The sequence below is a fragment of the Paramisgurnus dabryanus genome, chromosome 3, assembly GCF_030506205.2.
Source record: "Paramisgurnus dabryanus chromosome 3, PD_genome_1.1, whole genome shotgun sequence".
NCBI lineage: Eukaryota > Metazoa > Chordata > Actinopteri > Cypriniformes > Cobitidae > Paramisgurnus > Paramisgurnus dabryanus.
In genome coordinates, this window is record NC_133339.1 from 7,559,164 (window position 1) to 7,581,218 (window position 22,055).

The 22,055-nt window shown below is 36.7% G+C and overlaps 2 protein-coding genes across 2 annotated transcripts in view; both read left to right on the forward strand.

Moving 5' to 3' along the window:
• Window positions 1–3,989, forward strand: part of tedc2 (tubulin epsilon and delta complex 2) — a 13,865-nt gene extending 9,876 nt beyond the window's left edge. The window contains exon 10 of the mRNA XM_065253176.2: window positions 300–3,989. Within this exon, the coding sequence (XP_065109248.1) occupies window positions 300–443 (144 nt within the window). The 3' untranslated portion in view covers window positions 444–3,989. The remainder of the gene's footprint in view (window positions 1–299) is intronic.
• An 11,905-nt stretch (window positions 3,990–15,894) lies between these two features.
• Window positions 15,895–20,907, forward strand: LOC135734253 (transmembrane protein 100). The gene has a single exon (XM_065253187.2). The coding sequence runs from the start codon at window positions 17,459–17,461 to the stop codon at window positions 17,837–17,839; it is 381 nt and encodes a 126-aa protein (XP_065109259.1). The 5' UTR covers window positions 15,895–17,458; the 3' UTR covers window positions 17,840–20,907.
• Window positions 20,908–22,055: the final 1,148 nt, after the last annotated feature.

Here is a 22,055-nt window from a genome sequence, read left to right on the forward strand (position 1 = left end):
CAGTCATGGACACGTTGCGGTAATGACCTTTTTTCCCTTAAATGTGGAAAAACAACTAAATCATGACACCTCGCAAGTCTAGTTTCGCGAGAATCACCCTTCTGCCAATTTTACTGGGACCAAAGTGCTGTGTGAATGGGGTTTGAAAGATCAACCAAACCTTACCCGACCTTAACTAGCTGACCTCAGAAAAGGATAGCAGCCATCAAAGTAGAGTACTGTTATACTTGGAGTGGCAAAACTTTGGTAAGGGTTGTAGATGTATCATTTTATATTTAAGTAATTTCTTTGTTTTTCAGGCAATGTCTGATAATCTTGCATCATACTGGACCATGATGGATTCTGGTACGGAGCGGCCCAGTGCTGTGGTTTTGCGTGGCCTGTACTCGTTGCTGGCAGAGGGAGGGCTGCAGTTCCCATCACTGGTTTTGGACTCTGAATGAGCAAAAATGACTTTATTAGGGTAATACACTTACAATTCACAGAGCTCCGCAGGAATAATAAACCATATGCAGATGACGGATCCGTTAGTATTTTCATGTCGAGTGTATTCTGTGTGAACCTTTGACTCAAATGATTATCATTCATGTGATTTGAGTAAATTATGAGGAAGTGCAGCTGGGCTTTAGAAATGGGAATAAAGCTTCCAGCTGATTACTCTCATGCGCAATGAGTCAGGATTTTATTTAATCCGAACACATTATCATTTATTTGGGTCTCTGCAGAGGTCTTCCTGTTTGAATTCAACTACTTTAAGCCATCACTTGAATACCAATGCAGTGGTAATACATTCAGTGTGATGCCTGTAGAGATGTGTTTGTGCCAGCAGAGGGCTGTGTGTTATTTATGCTGCTCTGAATGTGTTACAAGAGAAATAGATGCAGATCATGGGTTAAGTAAATTAACTTTATTTCCCTTGTAGGGTTCATTTGTTCGCAATTTAAGGTTAAAATGCATCGTTTACTTACTCGCTGTAGTCCAAGTCTTCTGATGACTTCAGCAAACCAATTGGAACCAGATGTTGTTCATTGCTTTATCTTTGATCCGGTTGCAGTTTCACTTGTGTAAGCTCATAAAGAGTTTGGTGTTTATGGGAGTCACAACAGCATTCGACAATCAGAAAAATTAGTAGTTGTCAACCAAATTATAGATAAATGGATTTAGTGTGTACATAATTAAACTAAACACAGAGTTCATTTCCAAACCCACACTCATAAAAATAAAGGTTTTAAAAAGAGGCTTCAAGGTCATGGCATAGGAAAACCACTTTGGGTTCACCAAAGGACCTTTTAAGTCTTTAAACTTTCTTAAAGGATTACTCCACTTTCATTAAAAAAATCCTGATAATTTACTCACCCCCATGTCGTCCAAGATGTTGATGTCTTTCTTTGTTCAGTTGAGAAGAAATTCATTTTTTTTAGGAAAACATTCCAGGATTTTTTTGTATGGTGGAGTTTTAATGCAGCTTTAAAGGGCTCTAAACGATCCCACCCCAGGCTAGCAAAACCATCGTCATTTTTGACAAACAAATAAAAAAGTACTTTTTAAATCAAAACTTCTCGTCTTGCACTAGACAACACAACCTTACATATTACTTAAAGGTAGGGTAGCACATTTGATTCTGAAACATTTTTAGTTATGCTGGTTAAAAGTTTCCTCACATCCTGATAGCAAACACTATGTTAAGTTGTTTAAATGTATTTGTAGAAATTTATGTCATCTGTGAAAGGCGCAGGATCAAAAAATGTTCAACCAATTATAGATCTCGGTCCGAACGGACGTTGCCTTTTTGTCTCTCATCCGTAAGCATAATTTGAATGCCCACCGCGCAGCTAGTCCACGCAGACACCATACGTCATTTTATAACGTTTCACCATACGTTTCTTTTATAACAACAACAGCAAAATCTGCCTGGATCAGTAAAGAGCAAAAACCCAAATTAACATCGGCAACTTTACTGCTTTACCACGAGATGCAAATAGCTGCAGGAGGCAAAGGGTCTGAAACATAAGCCGTTTCTCAAAACCAAGTACGCCGAACTCGGACTTGTGTCCTACGTAGTTCGAACTTGCAAGTTCAGACTCGGAAGAACGAACTCCTTACGCGAAATGCATTCTGGGAAACTTCGCTGTCATAAGTCCACACAAGTCTCCTCTGATGCATCCTCGATAAAATGGGCGGATCAAGAACACATCTGGGGATTTTATGTGAACTTGGGCTTGATGCGAACTTTGAATTGGAACAGTACTTGGGCCGCGACTGATGACGTTTCACAAGTCCACAAGAACACTCTCTTCCATTGGTGAAAATTGAAGCCGCCAGTGTCCCAATATGGCGCTGACATCTTGGGTCTTGAGTCTGCGCAGTAGCGATTTCGGGACCAGTCATGCGCAGTAGTGAGCAGAAAGTAAAGCCGCTAAATCAAGACCCCGCCCTTGCTCTCGCAGAATGTGCATATCACACGATATCACAGCTGTCAATCATGACGTGACACCACCGTTTTTATATCATTAAATAACTAACTAAACACAAACTTATTTTAAAAACAAACATTTGAATTTACATCAGCGTGATAAAAACTACAGTAAATGACAGAAAGGAGCTTCGGAAAAAATATAATTGAAGTGTAATTAAATTGTTTAGTTGGCCTCAAGTCCCACTGAATAACATGGGGAGGCGGGGTTTATGTCCTATACTGGGACCAGTCACTGGGGGCCATCAAGACGTTTTGGCTTCACTTTTCAGGGCTTATGCGGCACGCTTGGTCTGAAAGGGTCGTTGCACTGTTTATTTTGGTAAGGTAGGTACGCGATATGTTTGTATTGAGATGGATTCAGATATTCTACTTTGATGAAACATTGTGTTGCTTATGAAATTTGTGTTTGCTTACGGATTAGCGTAACGATATAGTTACTAAGTCTACACAACCGAATGTGTGCTTTAACTAATTCTGATGTAAACCAGTTGTTTATGTTGGTTAATTTGGTAATGTCATTCACTTTGTTCTGCAAAGTTTTCTCACTGGTGAATGAGACATGAGATGTGACCGTCTGATCTGTGCGTGTTCATGTGTTTTGAAAGAGGTGTGACTTTGGATGGCGATTTGACTGAAGGGTGGGGTCGTGATTTCATTGCTAGGGGGCTACCGTTAGCATTTTTCAAAATGTGATACCCTACCTTCAATCATGTTGAAAGGTCACACGTTGCATATTTTTGGTGAAAATGACGATGTTTCGCTAGATAAGACCCTTATAATGGGGCTTTCACACGGGATGCGATGTGCGCTGCGCTATTTTAATGGCTTGCACCGCCTGTGGACGGTTTGTTGTTGCGTCGAGCAAAGCGCTCACACCTCGATCAAAGTTCAAAATAGTTTACTTTTGCATTGCGCTCTGTGACGATTACCCGTGCGGCCAATAGGAACGAGGCATTCAAACAAGCGCAAAAAGCTAAATGGGCGAAAAGCTTGTACTGTGTGTGTCAGAATTCCCGAAGCTTTAAAATACAAGTTTATGCTCCTACAGAGACATCGGAAGGAAAGCTGTGTCATGGAAACACGTAGCAATTCAGGTTGGCATGTCAGGTGTGTTTTAAGTCAGGTTGCTTCTTGTAGATAGGCAGCTTAAGTTAAATTAAATGCAATGGAGACGGGCAACAGCAGCGTCTGTATTCCTCCTCCACTACTTAACCCAAATAAAAATACTATAGTCATTTATAGTAATCCGCTGAAACTTTCGTCTGGCCAGCAGGGCGCAAATCGCTTAAACCCAGTGGCGAGTGCAGCGCACACTGCGTCCTGTGTGAAAACCCCATTATGCCTCGGTTGGGATAGTTTAGAGCCCTTTGAAGCTGAAACTGTAAACTGGTCCACTAAAGCCCACTATATGGAGAAAAATCCTGGATTTCTTCTCGACTGAACCATCTTGGATGGATACCATAGTACACACTGTGTGCTCTATGCTGACATGGCACTGTTTTCATACACAAAGCCTTTAGGAGCTACTAAAGATGAGAATAACTGATGTCCATTGGAACATCTACAACTTAAAGGAATAGTCTACTCATTTTCAATATTAAAATATGTTATTACCTTAACTAAGACGAGTTGATACATCCCTCTATCATCTGTGTGCGTGCACGTAAGCACTGGAGCGCGCTGCGACACTTTAATAGCATTTAACTTAGCCCCATTCATTCAATGGTACCACTCAGAGATAAAGTTAGAAGTGACCAAACACATCAACGTTTTTCCTATTTAAGACGAGTAGTTATACGAGCAAGTTTGGTGGTACAAAATAAAACGTAGCGCTTTTCTAAGCGGAGGAACTATATTGTATGGCGTAATAGCACTTTTGGGAGTACTTCGACTCTGCGCAGTAACACCCTCCCTCTCCCATTATGAGAGGGAGAAGGGGAGCGGATTTTTCAGGCGAGTTGACCATTTAGCATTGCGCTTAAAAATAACCAAAGAGGTTGGATATTTTTCCTATTTAAAACTTGACTGTTCTGTAGTTACATCATGTACTAAGACTGATGGAAAGTTAAAAGTTGTGATTTTCTAGGCCGATATGGCTAGAAACTATACTCTCATTGTGGCGTAATAATCAAGGACTTTGCTTCTGTAACATGGCTGCAGGAGGCGCAATGATATTATGCAGGAGCCGAAAAAAGTCCCCATGGTTACTTTCAATAGCAGGGGACTATTTTTGGGCACTGCATAGTATCATTGTATTCTCCACACTTTTTAGAAACAAGGAGTCAAAAGCAAACTATCGGTATGTAACGTTATCGGTAGATGTCATTCTAAATATCGAATATCAGTATCGGCACATAAATATTGTATCAGTACATACCTAATTTTACATTTACATTTTTTCAACAAAGTTTTGTTTTATAGATTTATAGATCATTTCATTGGACACAAGTTTTGTCGCTGTTTGCTAGTCGCTAAACTGAACTCTGGAACAAATACCTTGTCGAACATAACACATTTTTTGGTTTTCTAAAGACAAGGAGAGATGTGTGCTATGTGAAGGGAGGTTTGGCAGCCGATAAGTAGTTAACATTGTATAGACCGCTTTCGTGTTTGCAAACAGAGATTACGTTTTTTGTGGGCGGAGCCAAACTGGTTGCAGAAAGTGACTGCTCCACAAGTGTTTTAGCATTAAACCGTGATTTTTATGGATCCGGTGTTCTGTCGAAGTCCCCTATGTTTCCCTTTAGTACAGTGTTTCTCATAGCTTTTTAATCACGTTACGTTTATTTTTTAGATAAATAAAAAGTTTAAATGGCTTGGCTACTGATATGTATGTATGTATGCTAAATCAATCATTTTTGCTAAAGTACATATAAAAGCAATACTATAATGTATTCTATATAATAATGTTTATTAAATATTTTATCGTTTTCCGGTTTTTATTCTTTCTTCCTTATATTTATAGCCTACTTTTTTGTTCTAAAACTATTATAAAACTATTATGTTTACATACAAATTAAAAAAGGCCTGTTTATATATTAATAACACTTTACATCCAGTGTGTGTGCGTGTATTTATTAAGTATGTAAACATAATAATTTTAGAACAAACAGGAAGAAGACATAATATAAGGAAATAAAAAGAAATAATAGAAAACAAAAAAATGATGAAATATAAAGCAAATTTTGATATTATTGCTTTTTCAGTTTATTCTAAATAAATTATAAACGTAACGTGATAAAAACGCTAAAGGAAACACATGGAGGGAACAGACTTCGTCAGAACACCGGACATCTTCCTTACTTAATTTCTATTTTAATTATTAATAGATTTTCAGATGATTTCATCGCTCCAGTCTGTCCGTTTAAGGGCTTATTGCAATCATAAACACCTACATTTATCTTCAAATGGTGTCTTCGACGATAGTATTCTATAAAAATGAAGGTCATCTTTTTCGGCATTCCTATTCTGACACTTAACAGCACAACAAGACATTTTCTAGTGAGTTATCTTGCTCGTTTCACTCGTGTCTAATTCATTTCCACTGTTTTTCTGCAACCACATTGCGCGCGCAGCTTGCAGTGACGTAACTGTGACGTCTACTCCAAAATGGTCTATACATTAATTTTACATCGTACACTGTAAAAAAATTTGCTGTAATTATGCAGCTGGTTGCCAGTAACTTACTGTAGAAGATAAAGACTGAAAATTTTTAATGGTCATTTAATTTTGAACAAACTGTTGCCAGTAAATAACATAAATGTAAAATCTACAGTAAGTTACTGGCAGCTAGTTTCCATTAATACCCAGTAATACTGTAATTTATACAGAAATTTTTTACAGTGTAACATTAGCTTAGTGTAGTTTTTGATACACTTTCGCTATGATTTGAACTAAGGTAATCTATTTTGACTTGTTATCAGAAATAAACTACTCTAAAAGTACTTTGTTGTTATTGATTTTTTGGAAGTTTACCGTAAGTTACGTTTGTTCCACGAAAGCTATTTTTTTATGTTGTTACTGCTGAAACCGTCTGTAGAATACAGTACATAATGGTAGTTAGTGTAAAATAGTGTAGGATTATAAATGTCATTAATGAAAGATATTGGACAGCTTTACTGATAACAGTTTGGCATTTTTAAATGAAAGTTGGTTAAAAGTATGACTATACTGTAGGTACAGATGGATCAAACATTTTAACAGCCCCTGATTTTTTTTTGCCATTCACTCCCACTCTTAAACTATGCGTATGTAGTCATTTTGTCCACTTAGTGAGTTTGTACTGCATGCAAAATGGTTTGTGTGGATGTTAATGCCTGACTTTTAAAATCGATGAGTCACGCAAAGAACAAAGGGGCTTTTTTCTCATCGATTTTATCTTGCTTTTAGAGTCCCACGTGGTTTTCACGCTTCACCATGCATGTAGTGCGCCAAAGCTGTCACGGTCGCCACGCCAACCCTCCAAGACGGATCAATAGATCATTAAATGATGCATCGAAAAGTAGTAGCCTATTGAGTTAAAATCACCGAGTTAAATGAAAAGCACGTATGCTCGGATACAGCATGATACCGTTAACAGGCACCCTTCAGTTTAGGGGGTGCTAAAAATGTTTATTTATGTTGAACTCACCCCGAGAGTGTGAATATGAGAAGTTGAGAGCTCATGGTTTGGGCCGTGATTCTGGAAAGCTCTGTGTGAGGTCTGTTAGGGCACAGTAGCCCACAGGCAGAAGGCACAAGCTGTTCCAGACCCGGAGACAGGTGGCGCTGGGTTCACACAGCGAGTCGTGGGTGGGCACCCTCCCCCAGTCCCCGCCCACTCAACGCTGATGTCACTGACTCATTTGGGAATACGTTCAAGGGACTGCTACGCCAGTCACGGGAGAAAGAAACAAAATAGATTAAAATAACAACAGATGAGGTCTGAGTCAGGGGCTTGCTAGCAAGATGAGTCTCATAATGGATCAAATGCACCTGCATAATTCAACTAAATATATTAAGACTGTTGCGATTAAAGTAAGTGTTGATTGCAGCATTTATTAAAATTAAAAAGCTTCTGAAAATAAAATCCAGGGAGCAACTAGTTTGTATTACATTTTATGCTTTAGGCAGATGTATTTATCCAAAGTGCTTTTAAATGAAAATTAGCCCAGATTTTATTTACACAATAACACAGGGTTATATATTAAATTTATACTGCATCTCTCCATGAGGCAAAAAATATGTTTTTAAAAATATTAAAAAATATATATGTTTGATGAAAATATATTTTGGAATATGTAAAAATATATATATTTTTCACCAATATATTTTTTGGCATTTTTTAATATTTTGAAATATATTTTTAAAATAAATATATTTTAAATCAAGGATGTCACATTGGAAGAAAAGCTTTATGTTTATGTTATAAACCTGTACATAAAATTAATATATTTTCAACTTCAAAAAATATAATTTATTATATTAGACTGTATTTAGTAAGGAATAATTGACGACGGGCCATTGAATTATTAGAAAATAATGCACACCCAAGGTGCAATTCGGCACGACGCCAAGCGGATGTGCATTATTTTCTTATAATTCAAAGGACCGGAGTCAATTATTCCTCTTATACCACGGTTACCACAAACATTGCTCTGGTGCCTATTTTTAAGACATTTGACAAGTTAGGTGTGCGGTTATCAGAAATTATACCACGGATCTGTTGAATGCTGCATTCTGATTGGCTGAGAAATGTTCCAAGGGTATGCATTAATTTCTGATAACCGCACACCTAATTTGTAAAGTGTCCTTAAAATAGGCACCAGAGCAATGTTTGTGGTAACCGTGGTATAAGAGGAATAATTGACGACGGTCCTTTGAATTATAAGAAAATAATGCACACCCGCGGTGTAACGGCACTCCGCTTGGGTGTGCATTATTTTCTTATAATTCAATGGCCCGTCGTCAATTATTCCTTACTTGATGCATACAACATTTCTCAGCCAATCAGAATACAGCATTCAACAGACCCGTGGTATAAGCATATATATTTTGGCCATATGGGTTGTAAATTAGAAATGTATTTGCTTGCCACTGAAATACATTTTAAAATATATTTATGTATTTAAACCTTCATATCAACATATATTTTCAAATTCAAAATTTATTTAGCATATATTTAATGCATATTTTTGGCCAGAGGAAAGTATTTTTTATATCTATGAGTCTTTTCAGCTTTATAATGGTATTGGATAGTGCCCCATTTTTAAAGCTCCAAAAATCACATGAATCCATCAAAAACTAATCCATACACAGTAATTAAATGTCGTATTTTCTATTAAATTTCTTCCTAGGTGAAGCGATGGGTTTTTGGAATTAAAATATTTATGTTTCGACTCGTGAACGAGCATATGGCCGTTGCCGGAAGCCAACCATCATAGTTTATAAAGTTTAAAATATGTTTTCCTTAAGAAAACCCCAGCTTCGCATCAAAAAGGCAAGCTAAACATTGATCAATATGTGTGTTTTCTGGGTTCAAACCCATGACCTTTGTGTAGCTAACACAATGCACACTTAACACAATTAACCCTTAATGAAAGCCTGATGAGCGCCCGAGAGCTGACGGTTTGAATTGGATTTTGAATCAGTACTACTGAGGTCAAAGTAAATCTTCGTCTACTTCAAAGACTATTGAGTTGCAAACATAAAAAACATACTTCATGGTTTGTGTTTACAAGATGTATCAAATAAAGTCTTTCTCTTATATGCAGTTTCATTCAGACATAAGTATTAAAATGCATAATTGCAAGCACTTGAACCCTGACTCATCAGCTCGTGTCTGCTCTTGACTTTAAAGCATTCAGCACGCGTAGCGTTTTGAGTACCGACGACCTTTCCAACAGCTTGAAATATATTCTGTGCTTTTTACATAAAACATGCAAATAAAAGCTTTGATTTCTCCAGCTGGTCTCACACAAGTTTTCATTTAGCTGAGCCCTACGGGCCATTACTGTACGATTCTGTGAAAACAGGAATGCTGTATAAATGAAAAACGAACTGTGTCAAGTTGTGCTTGAACTATTTGGGATCTTGAAAACTCATGTTTATAAAATCTATTCCTTGGAACTCTAAAAGCTTATCTGAGTAATAACATTCACCATCGTCTACCAGAAATATCATCAAGGCTTCTAGGAAAAGCAATTGCTGGTATATAAAGGAAAGCATTAATGTGGGATTTGTACCTTTTGAAATGATCTGCTGGTAGAGATTTGAGGTGGACAGTAATGCAGGACACAGCTGGTACACCTTGGAAATGCTTTTATCTAAATAAATGGATTGATGTGTCCAGATAATTCCGGTCATACTGAAGTGTCAGGTCAGACTGCACATTGTGGTGTAGATGGTTGCTGGGCTTATGTGGGTCATTGCAGACATCTGAAGATTTAACTCCTGCCTGCTGTTGTAAGAATAGTCTGCTTTATTCGTTTTTATAGTTATGAGCTACATGGCCAACCTGAGCTCATAGGACACCAGACGCATTATGATTTGGCTCATTTGTTTGAATTTGTACAAAGTGAATCGTACAAAAACACACAATTATTATAATTTTTTAAATCAACAATAATACCTCATCACTAAACCCAACGTCACATGGAAGAAAGCAAATTGCACAAAAACATACAAATTTTGATGTAAAATACATGCAAATTGACATGAGATTGTGTTGATCAGACATACACCGTGAAAAAGAAGTATTAAACATTTTCACATTTTTAAGTAGTACTGTAAATATTTTTTAGTGCTCTCAAATGAATTTTATATAAAATATATAAATTAATATATATACACATGTAAATGTTTCTCAAATGCATACATGAATATGTGTTTATTTATATATACATCATAATTACACACAAGACACACACATCCCTAAACCCAACGTCACAGGGGCGAAAGCAAATTGCACAAAAAACATAAAAATTTAGATGTAAAATACATACAAATTGCCATGAGATTGTGTGGATCTGACATACAGTAAGTAAAGTAAGTATTGAACATCTCACAATTTTTTTAGTAAGTACTGTAAATATTTTTTAATGCTCTCAAATGATTAATCACGATTAATCGCATACATAATAAAAGGGTTTGCATAGTGTGTGTGTGTGTGTGTGTGTGTGTGTGTGTGTGTGTGTGTGTGTGTGTGTGTGTGTGTGTGTGTGTGTGTGTTCTATGTTTAATTATGTATAAATATAAACACACTCATACATGTATAAATTTAAGAAATAATTTATTTATATATCCATTTTTTAATTTATATATATAATATAAAATATATAAATTTATATATATACACATGTTAATGTTTCTTAAATGCATACATGAATATGTGTTTATGTATATATATATACATCATAATTACACAGAAGACACACATATATTATGCAAACATAAAGTTTTATTTTGTATGCGATTAATTGCGATTAATCGTTTGACAGCCCTAAAAGTAAATATATTTCTAAAGGTGTTATTGACATGTAATTTTCACCAGATGTTGACAACAACCTAATCTCATGGGAATTTATACATATTTTATGAATTGGCTTATTCGTATTAATTTGTAAAAAGTGAACTGTACAAAAACAAACAATTATTTAAAAAAAATAACAACAATGATAACCCATTCCTAAGCACAATTGCAGGGACAAAAGCAAATCGTACAAAAACATATACATTTATATGTAAACCGACGGAAATTTTAAAGTTGCGATTTTCTAGGCAGATATGGCTAGGACTGGCATAATAATCAAGGACTTTGCTGCTGTAACATGACTGCAGGAGGCGTAGTGATATTACGCACTGCCCAAAAATAGGCCTTTTGGTTACTTTTTTCAGCCGCTGTGTAATATCACTACGCCTCCTGCAGCCACGGTACAGCAGCAAAGTCCTTGATTGTTACACCAGAATGAGAGTATGGTTCCTAAACATATCTGCATAGAAAATCCCAACTTTTAATTTTCTGTCGGACTTAGTACACGATGTAACTACAGAAGAGTCAAGTTTTAAATAGGAAAAATATCAAAACATATTTGTTATTTTTTGTGTGCGATGCTAATGGTCTAATCAGATTCAATGGATTATGCTAAGCTATGCTAAAAGTGCTAGCGCCAGACCCAGAGATCAGCTGTATGGATTCCAAAACCTGGAAAATGAGCATATTTTCAAAAAAAAAGTGGAGTGTCCCTTTAATGACACAGGCAAAAGTATTAGACCCTAAAGCAAAGGAGGTGCATGGAAAGCCAAGACAGTCGGTAATAAAAAAGCAATCCTGCACCTTGTCAGTGCAAATAGCCTGACAATAAGTCCCAACTGATAGCCTGTAAAATAGTGTTTCATTACCAAGGTGTCAAGCAAGAAACATCTCATGATGGGTAAACTCTAACCTAAGCTTTCAATACCAACAAAGGCTTTTATACAAAGTATTAAATACATTTCAGTAAGCATTTTTAATACGTATTCCCTGTGCCATTTTACACGACTACACATAACTTCAATTATGGACATTGGTGGTTTGATGTCTTTAAATGTGTGGATTGCATGGGTTGTACGAACAACTGGTGAAAATTTCATGTCAATAGCAAAGTTAGAAATATGTTAACTGAGAATACTTATTTTACCCGCTGTATGACCTGGAAGTGCATTTACACTGCACTGATATGTTTATAATAGCAAATCTAGCAGAGAAGCAAGCAAAAATAAGTTTGTATTTTATTAAAACAATGCTTATAATTTCAGCTGTATTGAGTTTCCAGCATGCCATGTCTCTGTAGATTAAGTCACGTGGCACAGACAGTAATGTAGGTCTTGAAACCTCCAGACGAGTGCCAGACGTGCATCTGTCATTGAGTTTAATGGAAATATTAATGGGTAATGCTCTGTCTCCAGGTATTACAGACTTGTGAGTCATGTTTAAATTGAACGAGAAAATAATTTGTATGGGTGCTGTAAGCAATTTTAGTCACTCTCTCGCTCTCTCTCTCACTTGTCATCAGCTTCATCCCATTCTCACTGTCACACAAAGGAGAATCAATCTACCAGCTACCACTTCTCATCAAAGTAACAGTCTTAATAGACATATTTATTTGCAAACCCTAATTGAAAACATCTTATCATGTGTTTCCCGTAAGACAGTAGCTGTGTTGTAATGGAACAGGCAGACGGTTGTCGACTCTTTGACTGAGGCTTTTGTTTGAATTATTGATTAGTTTTTGGTACATGAATTCAAAATTATATTTATTTTCCTAATGCACACTCATTTTGTTCATAATTTATTCAAGCACCATAAAAATCCATTAAAATCTTGCCTTTGCTCGCCTGTTAAAGGGATAGTAGTTCATCCAAAAATGTAAAAAAAAGTTTTTTTATTTTGATGAACATTGATAAATGATGGTAAGCACACAGCTGATTAATACCATTAACTTCCATAGTAGGAAAACAAACATTATGGAAGTATTGTGATAAATGATGAAGATATTTAGAAAAATGATGGTAAGCACACAGTTGACAGCCATTGACTTCCATAATATTTGTTTTTGGAGGTCAATCGTTACAATCAGCTGTGTGCTTACCATCATTAATTAAAATATCTTCTTTTGTGTTCATCAGAAAAAAAGATAAAAATACAGGTTCAGACCAATATGAGGATGAGAAAATGATGACAGAATTTTCATTTTGGGGTGAACTGTCCCTTTAAGCATCTTATCTGCTGATGTCACCATATTTGCTATTTTAATAGTATCCCAAATCAATTCCCGCTTTACATTTGTGACCCTGTCTATGGCTAAAGTCTCTATCTGATAATGAGATTTGGTGCATTAAAATGTAATTTTACATGGATTTTAATCTTTTGTGTATATATATATGAAGAGCTTGGTTCCAAAACGCAATAAACGCCATTTTTGAAAAAAAACATGAGTTACTTCCAGAATCAGTATTATTTCAAGGTCAGTATTTAAAAGTAAATTCTTAATTTTACGCAAAATCCAATATCCGTTGTGTTATTCTGTCATCTTTTCCCAAAACATGATAAATGCCACTCCTACTTTTCCACAGAATGCAATAAATCCGCTCCACAAATTACAGCGCACCATTCCACGCAATGTAAACAAACAATTTGTTTTCCTCATCTTCTTTGTACTTCGTGATCAACAAACAAACAAAAACAAAATTTTACTTAAATGGCATTGATAAACCTGTGATGGTTTTCTGTAATGGGAAAGAAACGTAAGCCATCAACATCTAATAATTTACGCGAGAGGCACTCAGGAGCCGGTTGGGAGAACAATCCCGACAGCATCAAGCTCTGTCATGCTAACACATTGGCCCCAGGGGATCTTATGAAAAACTTTCCATAATTTTACTCAAAGTCAACGAAAATCGAGCAGGACCAGCAGATCGCTGTGAAAAATGTTAAGCGACGACGTCAAGTTTAACCGCAGCAATGACAGTGTTCTTAATATGAAAGTGTTTTGATTAATGCCATTAATGTTTATTTTTTGTATCAGTGTATAACACTAGTCAACTAAATGAACATAAAATGTCAAAGATGAATGCACAATTGTATAGGCTATTGATTCAATAGATTTTTTGCATTTTGTAGAAAAAATTATCTGTTAATAAATCTTGAAAATCAAGTTATGGATTTGAATTTTTTATGTTATTATAACATAAAGATGCTATGTGAAAGTTTGTAACAGAAAATAGTGGTTTCATCTTGTCACTTTCTTGGTATAAAAAACACGTTTTTAAACGTTTTACTATTTAGACAGACAGACAGACAGATAGACAGATAGACAGATATAGATATATAGATACAGTATATGGATGGATGGATATAGATGAGTATATAGATATACATGGATATATTTATAGATGTATATATAGATAGATAGATAGATAGATAGATAGATAGATAGATAGATAGATAGATAGATAGATAGATAGATAGATAGAGTTGGATATATAGATGGATATAGATATATATGTAGACATAGATGGATATAGGTATAGATGGATATAGATAGATATATAAATATAGATGGATATAGATAGATATATAGATATACATGGATATGTAGATGGATATAGATAGATTACATAGATGGATATTATATAATGATATATAGATATAGATGGATATAGGTATAGATGGATATAGATAGATATATAGATATACATGGGTATAGATAGATGTATAGATATACATGAATATAGATAGATAGATAGATATAGTTGGATATATAGATGGATATATATATATATATATATATAGACATAGATGGATATAGGTATAGATGGATATAGATAGATAGATATATAAATATAGATGGATATATAGATGGATATATATATATTAGACATAGATGGATATAGGTATAGATGGATATAGATTAATATATATATATAGATGGATATAGGTATAGATGAATATAGATAGATATATAGATATACATGAACATATATAGATATACATGAATATAGATATATAGATAGATTACATAGATAGATATAGTTGGATATATAGATGGATATATATATATATATATATATATATATATATATATATATATATATATATATATAGACATAGATGGATATAGGTATAGATGGATATATATATATATATATATATATATATACATGGATATAGATAGATATATAGACATACATGAACATAGATAGATATACATGAATATAGATATATAGATAGATTACATAGATAGATATAGTTGGATATATAGATGGATATATATATATATATATATATATATATATATATATATATATATATAAAGACATAGATGGATATAGGTATAGATGGATATAGATAGATAGATATATAAATATAGATGGATATAGATAGATATATAGATATACATGGATATGTAGATGGATATAGATAGATTGCATAGATGGATATAGATGGATATAGGTATAGATGGATATAGATAGATATATAGATATAGTTGGATATATAGATAGATTACATAGATGGATATATATATATATATATATATATATATATATATATATATATATATATATATATATATATATATATATATATATAGATGGATATAGGTATAGATAAATATAGATAGATATATAAATATAGATGGATATATATAGATATACATGGATATAGATAGATATATAGATATACATGAATATAGATAGATATATAGATATATGTGGATATAGATAGATATACATGGATATATAGATATAGTTGGACATATAGATGGATATAGATAGGTATAGATAGATATATAGATATAGATGGATATAGATAGATATATAAATATAGATGGATATAGATAGATATATAGATATATATAGATGAAAATAGATGTATAGATATAGATGGATATTGTTATTTACGTTATGTAGGATGATTTTATGTAGAACACAATAAATCACAAAACACGACTTTAGCTGGGTTTTTACATGCAGGGTCACATATTTTTTTCTCATTTTCCAGTTTTACTCATCCAGAACATTTTTAAACTTCAGTACTGCTTGTAATTACTTGGAATATGGTATGGCATTGGGCTATAAATGTCATTTCATATTGATTTAGTCACGGTTTGGATGACATCAATAATATCTCCCATCCTGTTTCTCAGAATTAAGACTAAACCGCACAGGCCACAAGAGACAGACAGATAGAGTATGTGACGTAAACACTGTGTTGTTTATTGACGTTCGTAACAAAGACGTGATGATCATTGATTAATCCATTAACGGTTACTTAAGCGGTAAGACGCATGAGACTGTGCAATGTTGTGAACTTGGTTAAGGCTGTTTTTGGTCATTGTGGATTGTCTATGTTAAGAGTTTAATGATAAGAGATGCTTATTTGTGCAATATGGTGTTATTTGTTTGTGATTTACTGTTTCCAACATAAAATCATCTTAACATGCTTAAAAATATAACCTTGATATCTTTAATGTAGACTGAGTTGAAGATTGAAATCAAACTTTGATGCTCCCAATCTCATCATTAGATTATGAAATAATTTGGCAGAGATCTTTATGAAATGCCAAATATGTTTTTATAACCTTCTTTTTATTGTTTCAAAAAGGTGCTGTCACTTTGCAGTGTTAGCACATATCTTCACATCATTGTCTGTCAATATCTGCTCCCTGTAGATGTGTGAAATGATTTCACACAAGGGATCTCATTGAGCCATAAATTGCACTGGTGTTCCCTTGTGCGCGTACAGGAGCTATTATTTGCTTTTTCACATTGATTTCCCCCCATTGCGCAGACCATGAAAGGAAAAAGACGACGGGATTAAAAATGGACATCCGCTCAAAGGCTGCATTCAGCGTTTGGTGTTTTTTTGTGTGTGTGTGCCGCAGCGTGGGAGGACGATGCATGCGGGGGTGCACAGCAGGCACATGCGTGTGTGTGTATGCGTCTGTGATGTTTCTGGATTAAATTCATTGCATGTGTTTTTCATACTACGTTAATTAATAATGTGTCTCAGGGAATTTGCCTTTAATTTGCAGTCCCATTCAAAGATAGCACAATTCTCTAAGGGATCCTTCATCTAGCAGAATAAAAAGCAAGAGAGCCAAAGAATGAAGTGCATGAACGGTTAGCTCCACCTTCTCTCTCCCCATCCTCCTTCCTGTTTGCCGTCCACCAGCCCAGTCTCATACTACGACATTTGACGTCAGATTGCTCCTGTAGCCAATCACAAGCCCCGGGCCGCCCCCTTTGCTGCTTGACCCCGCCTCTCCTTCTGGTCTCATATATAGCAGGGTTCATTCTGTTTGCTTGAGTGTTCAACGTGCTGCTGTGCCTCAGGAGGCAAAGCACAGTTGCACTGTGAGTGAATCACCACCACCACATCTTCCCAGATTCATTCAGCGTTTCTTTCACAGCTCAGTAACCATCCTCCCTGCCTGGCTGTTGTCCCACTGCCCCGCTTTCAAGATGGGCTGCACCACCGGGCACTTCACATGCCAACCGCAGACAACGGCAGCTCCTATCCCGGAGAGCCAATCGCAGGACCCGAAAGTCCCCGAGGTGCTGTCCTCCTTGGAGAGGCTCTCGCAAGCCACCGGAGGGATGGAGAAGTCCTGGTACCGCTGCATCTTTCCCTTCGGAATAATTTCCCTGGTGATCGGGGTAGCCGGGACCGGGGTGACGTACACGTACAACGATCTCCCGCAGACGAAAGTGGTGTCCGTGGTCCTGCTGATCGTGGGGTTCGTTCTGGTGCTGATGGCGACAGCTTGCTGGACGGCCCATAAAAAGAAGCGCAGGAAAAAGAAAGAAGGGGGTTCCCTCAGCTCCGAACAGTGTCCCTTGTGAAGCGAACGAAAGGTGGCGAAAAGAGACGCTTGGGATTGAAAGCATTGTCTGCGCCTGCTGGCCTGAACACAGGCAAGGGCCCCTCCAGGATTTCGGCGGAAAACACGGGAGGTGAGCTTTCACCGGAGTCACGCACGCAGTTTACCGTTGCCCGGCAGGTGTCTGGTGTCAAAACAAGCCCGGAGAGGAGGACACATATCAACACGCACGCACGCACACAGGACACTTAACACTTCCAGGGCCATAACTGCAAGCGGACGCCGGAGCCAGTGCTGCCGTCAACACGCGCATTCTTGCCGCCGCACCATGTGATGCCAAGTGAAGAAGCGGGCCAGAGGTGGCAACCGGACACCGCGGCGTAAGAGGAGTTCACCTTCGTCACTGTCGCACGTCATTCGCCCGTCCTGTGACACCGTAGCAATGTGTGAGCTTTTTTACGCAACGGGAGAGTGGAACTTGAACCTGCGTCTGCTTGCTCGGACCGGCAGCTGCGGATCAAGATAGGAGGAGGGCACGGACACGGAGAGGTCGAGAATGCGTCCGTCTGTGTGTGTGTATGTGTGCAGGAATATGAACTAGAGAGACGGGACACCTGCTCACCCTCTTTTACTGTCAGACCTTCGTCAATCGTAGCCTCTAATGATTTACTACCGGGTGCAGCATCTGATATTAAGGACACACATGGGAATTTTACACGGTGTACGGTCTGTTGACGGACTTTTACTTCGGGTTGTGTGTGTGTGTCTGTTTGTGAGAGAAAGCTGGCAAATCCAGAGCCTTCAAGAACCTCAATAGTTGGAAAAAACAAACACAGAGGAATTTTATAATAGCGTGATTCAGAGAAAGACGAGCGGGCCAAAGGATCTTTTGTCTAAACAGAAAACTCATTTCCTCAGACAGATAAACAAGATTACGAGGGTACATGAGATGCCAAAACCGTTTGTAAAGGGTTTGTCTCGTTCCAGTGCCTTTACCGGTTATAGGTACAGAACTTAGCTCTGTTACTCCTTTCTCTCTTTCTCTCTCTCTCTCTCCGTCTCATCCCGTGCCAGCTTCAAACCCCAAACTCAGCAGTTTAACCACGCTTCTGAGAAAACCTCCTCTTAAAACACACATGAATACGTCGTCGCTCTGACCCGGTCAGACCCCTCGCAGGCAGAAGCACGCATCCGCCCTTCGCACTGGGAATATCGCTCATTTACAGTGCCTTGCTTTGGGAAGTGTTTGTCATGGATACAGTGGGTGTGTAAGAAAAACTGAATTAAGGGATGCCACCCTCCAAATTTTCCCTGTTTCAGATGTGTAGGTCTGGTAACCCAGTTTCAAAGTAGATCTTTTTGCAGTATTCACAGGTGAGGAATAACATCTGTAAATCTGGAATACAGGGGTTCGTGTTAGGAAAAAAAGACTTTGAGGGAGATATCGAGGGATAGTGATTTACAGAGATGCATAAACAACCCTTAGTGATAGGCAGTTTTTGAGGCGTTTAGTTGTTAGTATGTGCACTAAGCTCAGCTTACTGGATGCTTGTGAGCCCAGTGGAAAGTTTTATTGCTGGCGATGGTCTTACAAAGATTATAACCGTCTATTGGTTCCCAGCTATGTTTTGCATTAGTATCAAGTTTGTTTCAAATGTTTCTCACAAATGAAGCCTATTGTGTAAATCTATAAATAGCAGAAGCTTATTCAATTTGGTCTGAGTTTAAATGCATTATAAAACATTAAGAGGAGACTGAGAAGCAGGAAATTCATCTTAATTTAGTTTATGAGAAACAATAATTTTAGTTTCGTCAGATAGTTTATGGGCTGATGAAATAAAGGCTGATGTAGATGTGTAATGTTTAAGAGCGCTGAATCATGCCTGCCATGCAACACAATGAGGTCCCCGGTTTGGTGCACGTCCAGGTGAAACTGATTTATATCATTAGCATCTGGCTACGGATAAACACAGTGCCTTTCTGTTGACTGATATACGTACCGAGAGCTGCCCGTGCCTCCTCTAGCATCGTAATTGCTTCACACTCGAATGTCGCTCGTGTCCCTTTACAAAAATAGAAGGCCTTTTTTCCACAACGTGCCCGAAAACACGATGGAGACGGGGACGTTGTAAGGTTTTAAACGCTGAAATGTGCAAGGAACGCCTTCTTTGCAGTTCAGCTTACAGTCAGGCTGCCGTTAAATCAGGGATGAAGTTGGCGATTAGGTGGAAAAAGGATTCCAGAGGGACCAGATGGGATTTGTTAGCTATCATAAACCGAGCCTAACCGAGTATCTGATCGTATCTTGGAAAGCTAGTAAAGCAGGAGAGGTGTTTACATGGCACCATACGGATCTGACGGAAAAAGAGAATTAGGAACATGGTGCTGATCTAAAAAAATAAAAACAATTAAACAAACAAAAAGAAAACTGAAAACAAAAATGTATCTGTAACAGTTTTAACCATTTATTTACTGGCACATAACAAGTTTTTCTTTTTAATTCGCTTTGCAACTTTGGTTTATTTTTGTTTGTACGTGAATGCAGAACTATGTGAGAGGGTCATTCCTCTCTAGCAGGTTTCAGATGTTTATAAGGATTTTTTACAAGAGCCAGACACTGGGGAGATTTATAGAGGCTGAACACATTTACAGTGTTGTGCAATGTCATTGAAAGCACAAAGGCTGATGGATACACGGGAATGCCTGGAATGCATAATTGCAAACATATTGAAACCATATATGTACTTAGCTTTGCTTATTACTTTTGCAGTCTTGTGCTGTATATAAACGTACATTTGTCTATGTAAAAAACTTAAATATATGAGCATTTGTGTTTTATAACTTTTGAAAATGGGAGATATGTCGAGAATGAGTTGCAAATGAATTTATGTTGTGTCGATTTTAATTTTTGTAAATCTACCTCTCGGGTTGTGAGAGTGTATTATTTAGCTGTCTATAAGCTGCAGGCAAACATATGCCGAACTTAGTTGTCAAACTATGTATATATACTAGTTATTTATATTTTTACATTTATATTCATATCAGATAAGACTTTGGAAAAGTTGTATTAAAGAACTGTCATGTGAAATATTTAAGTTTTGTGTCATTTTACTTTGTTAACCAGTTACTAGTTTTGTTAAGTTGACCTTGCTTAAAAGAGTATTATTTTGTGTGTTTGGTGTAAAGCCAGTCCCTCCAGAAAAACGCGATTATGCGATCACATTAAATTCATAATCAACCAAAGTCCGCATATTTACTTTAATTTAAACAAAGTACACTTTCCCAGCATAAAATGCAGATTTCCGTGTGAAAAATATGCAGGGCTTACATGATTTCATAATCCCCGCATTTTCGTAGCAAAAAATCTTAGCAGAAAGTTGAAAATGTTGCATTTACTTCACACAAGGGCAGCCATGTCCACTCTTGCTATGGGAATGTTATGAAGTGACGTAATTACGTGACGTGAACATCATTGAAAAGCTGCAAACAGTTTTTGCAAGTTCCCGCAGTTTTTTCAAGTTACCACAATTTCTGCAAGTTCCCGCAATTTCATTGCATAAAATAAATATCCTGCATATTCCATTGCATTTTTTAAAAAACGTGCCGGAAGATCAAGGACTTTTGCCCGCTACAATCACAAAAAAACTCAGCGTTTTTCTAGAAGGACTGTAAAGCAATGCGTTTACGTGGTTTAAGGTTCAAAAACATTGCCCCTTAGCAAAACACGTTGTGTCCGAAATCACATAATGTGACAGTAGGTACTAAAGTAGTTGAAGTACCTACTTATTGACTGTTAACTCTTTCACCATCAGCGTTTTTTTTTTTTTAAGTTGCCAGCCAGCGCCAGCGTTTTTCATGATTTTCACCAAAGTTTAATGCCTTCCAGAAAATGTTCTTCTTTAAATATATAAACATACAATATACCAAATGAAAGAACAGACCCTCTGCTTTCAAACTAAAATAAAATGTTTTTTCCTACCTTCAGTGGTTCTTTTGTAATCAGCTTTTGAATATGGGTAGGTTTCTGCAAAAACACCACATTTTGAGCAAAAAGCAGAGATAATTCCATTTTTGTGACGGACTTTTCATAGAGATCCCATTCAGAGCGATCTTTAAAACAGACACAGACATGCAGCAGCTTGCCATGGGGCAATACTTCCGGGTTTAAAAAGTTGCGGAAGGGCCACCTGGTGGATAATAGCGGTATTGCGGAAAGACGGAAAATCTCATAATTAACG

Coding starts and splice junctions, on each gene's coding strand:
- LOC135734253 (XM_065253187.2), top strand. CDS start 17,459: ATGGGCTGCACCACCGGGCACTTCACATGCCAACCGCAGACAACGGCA.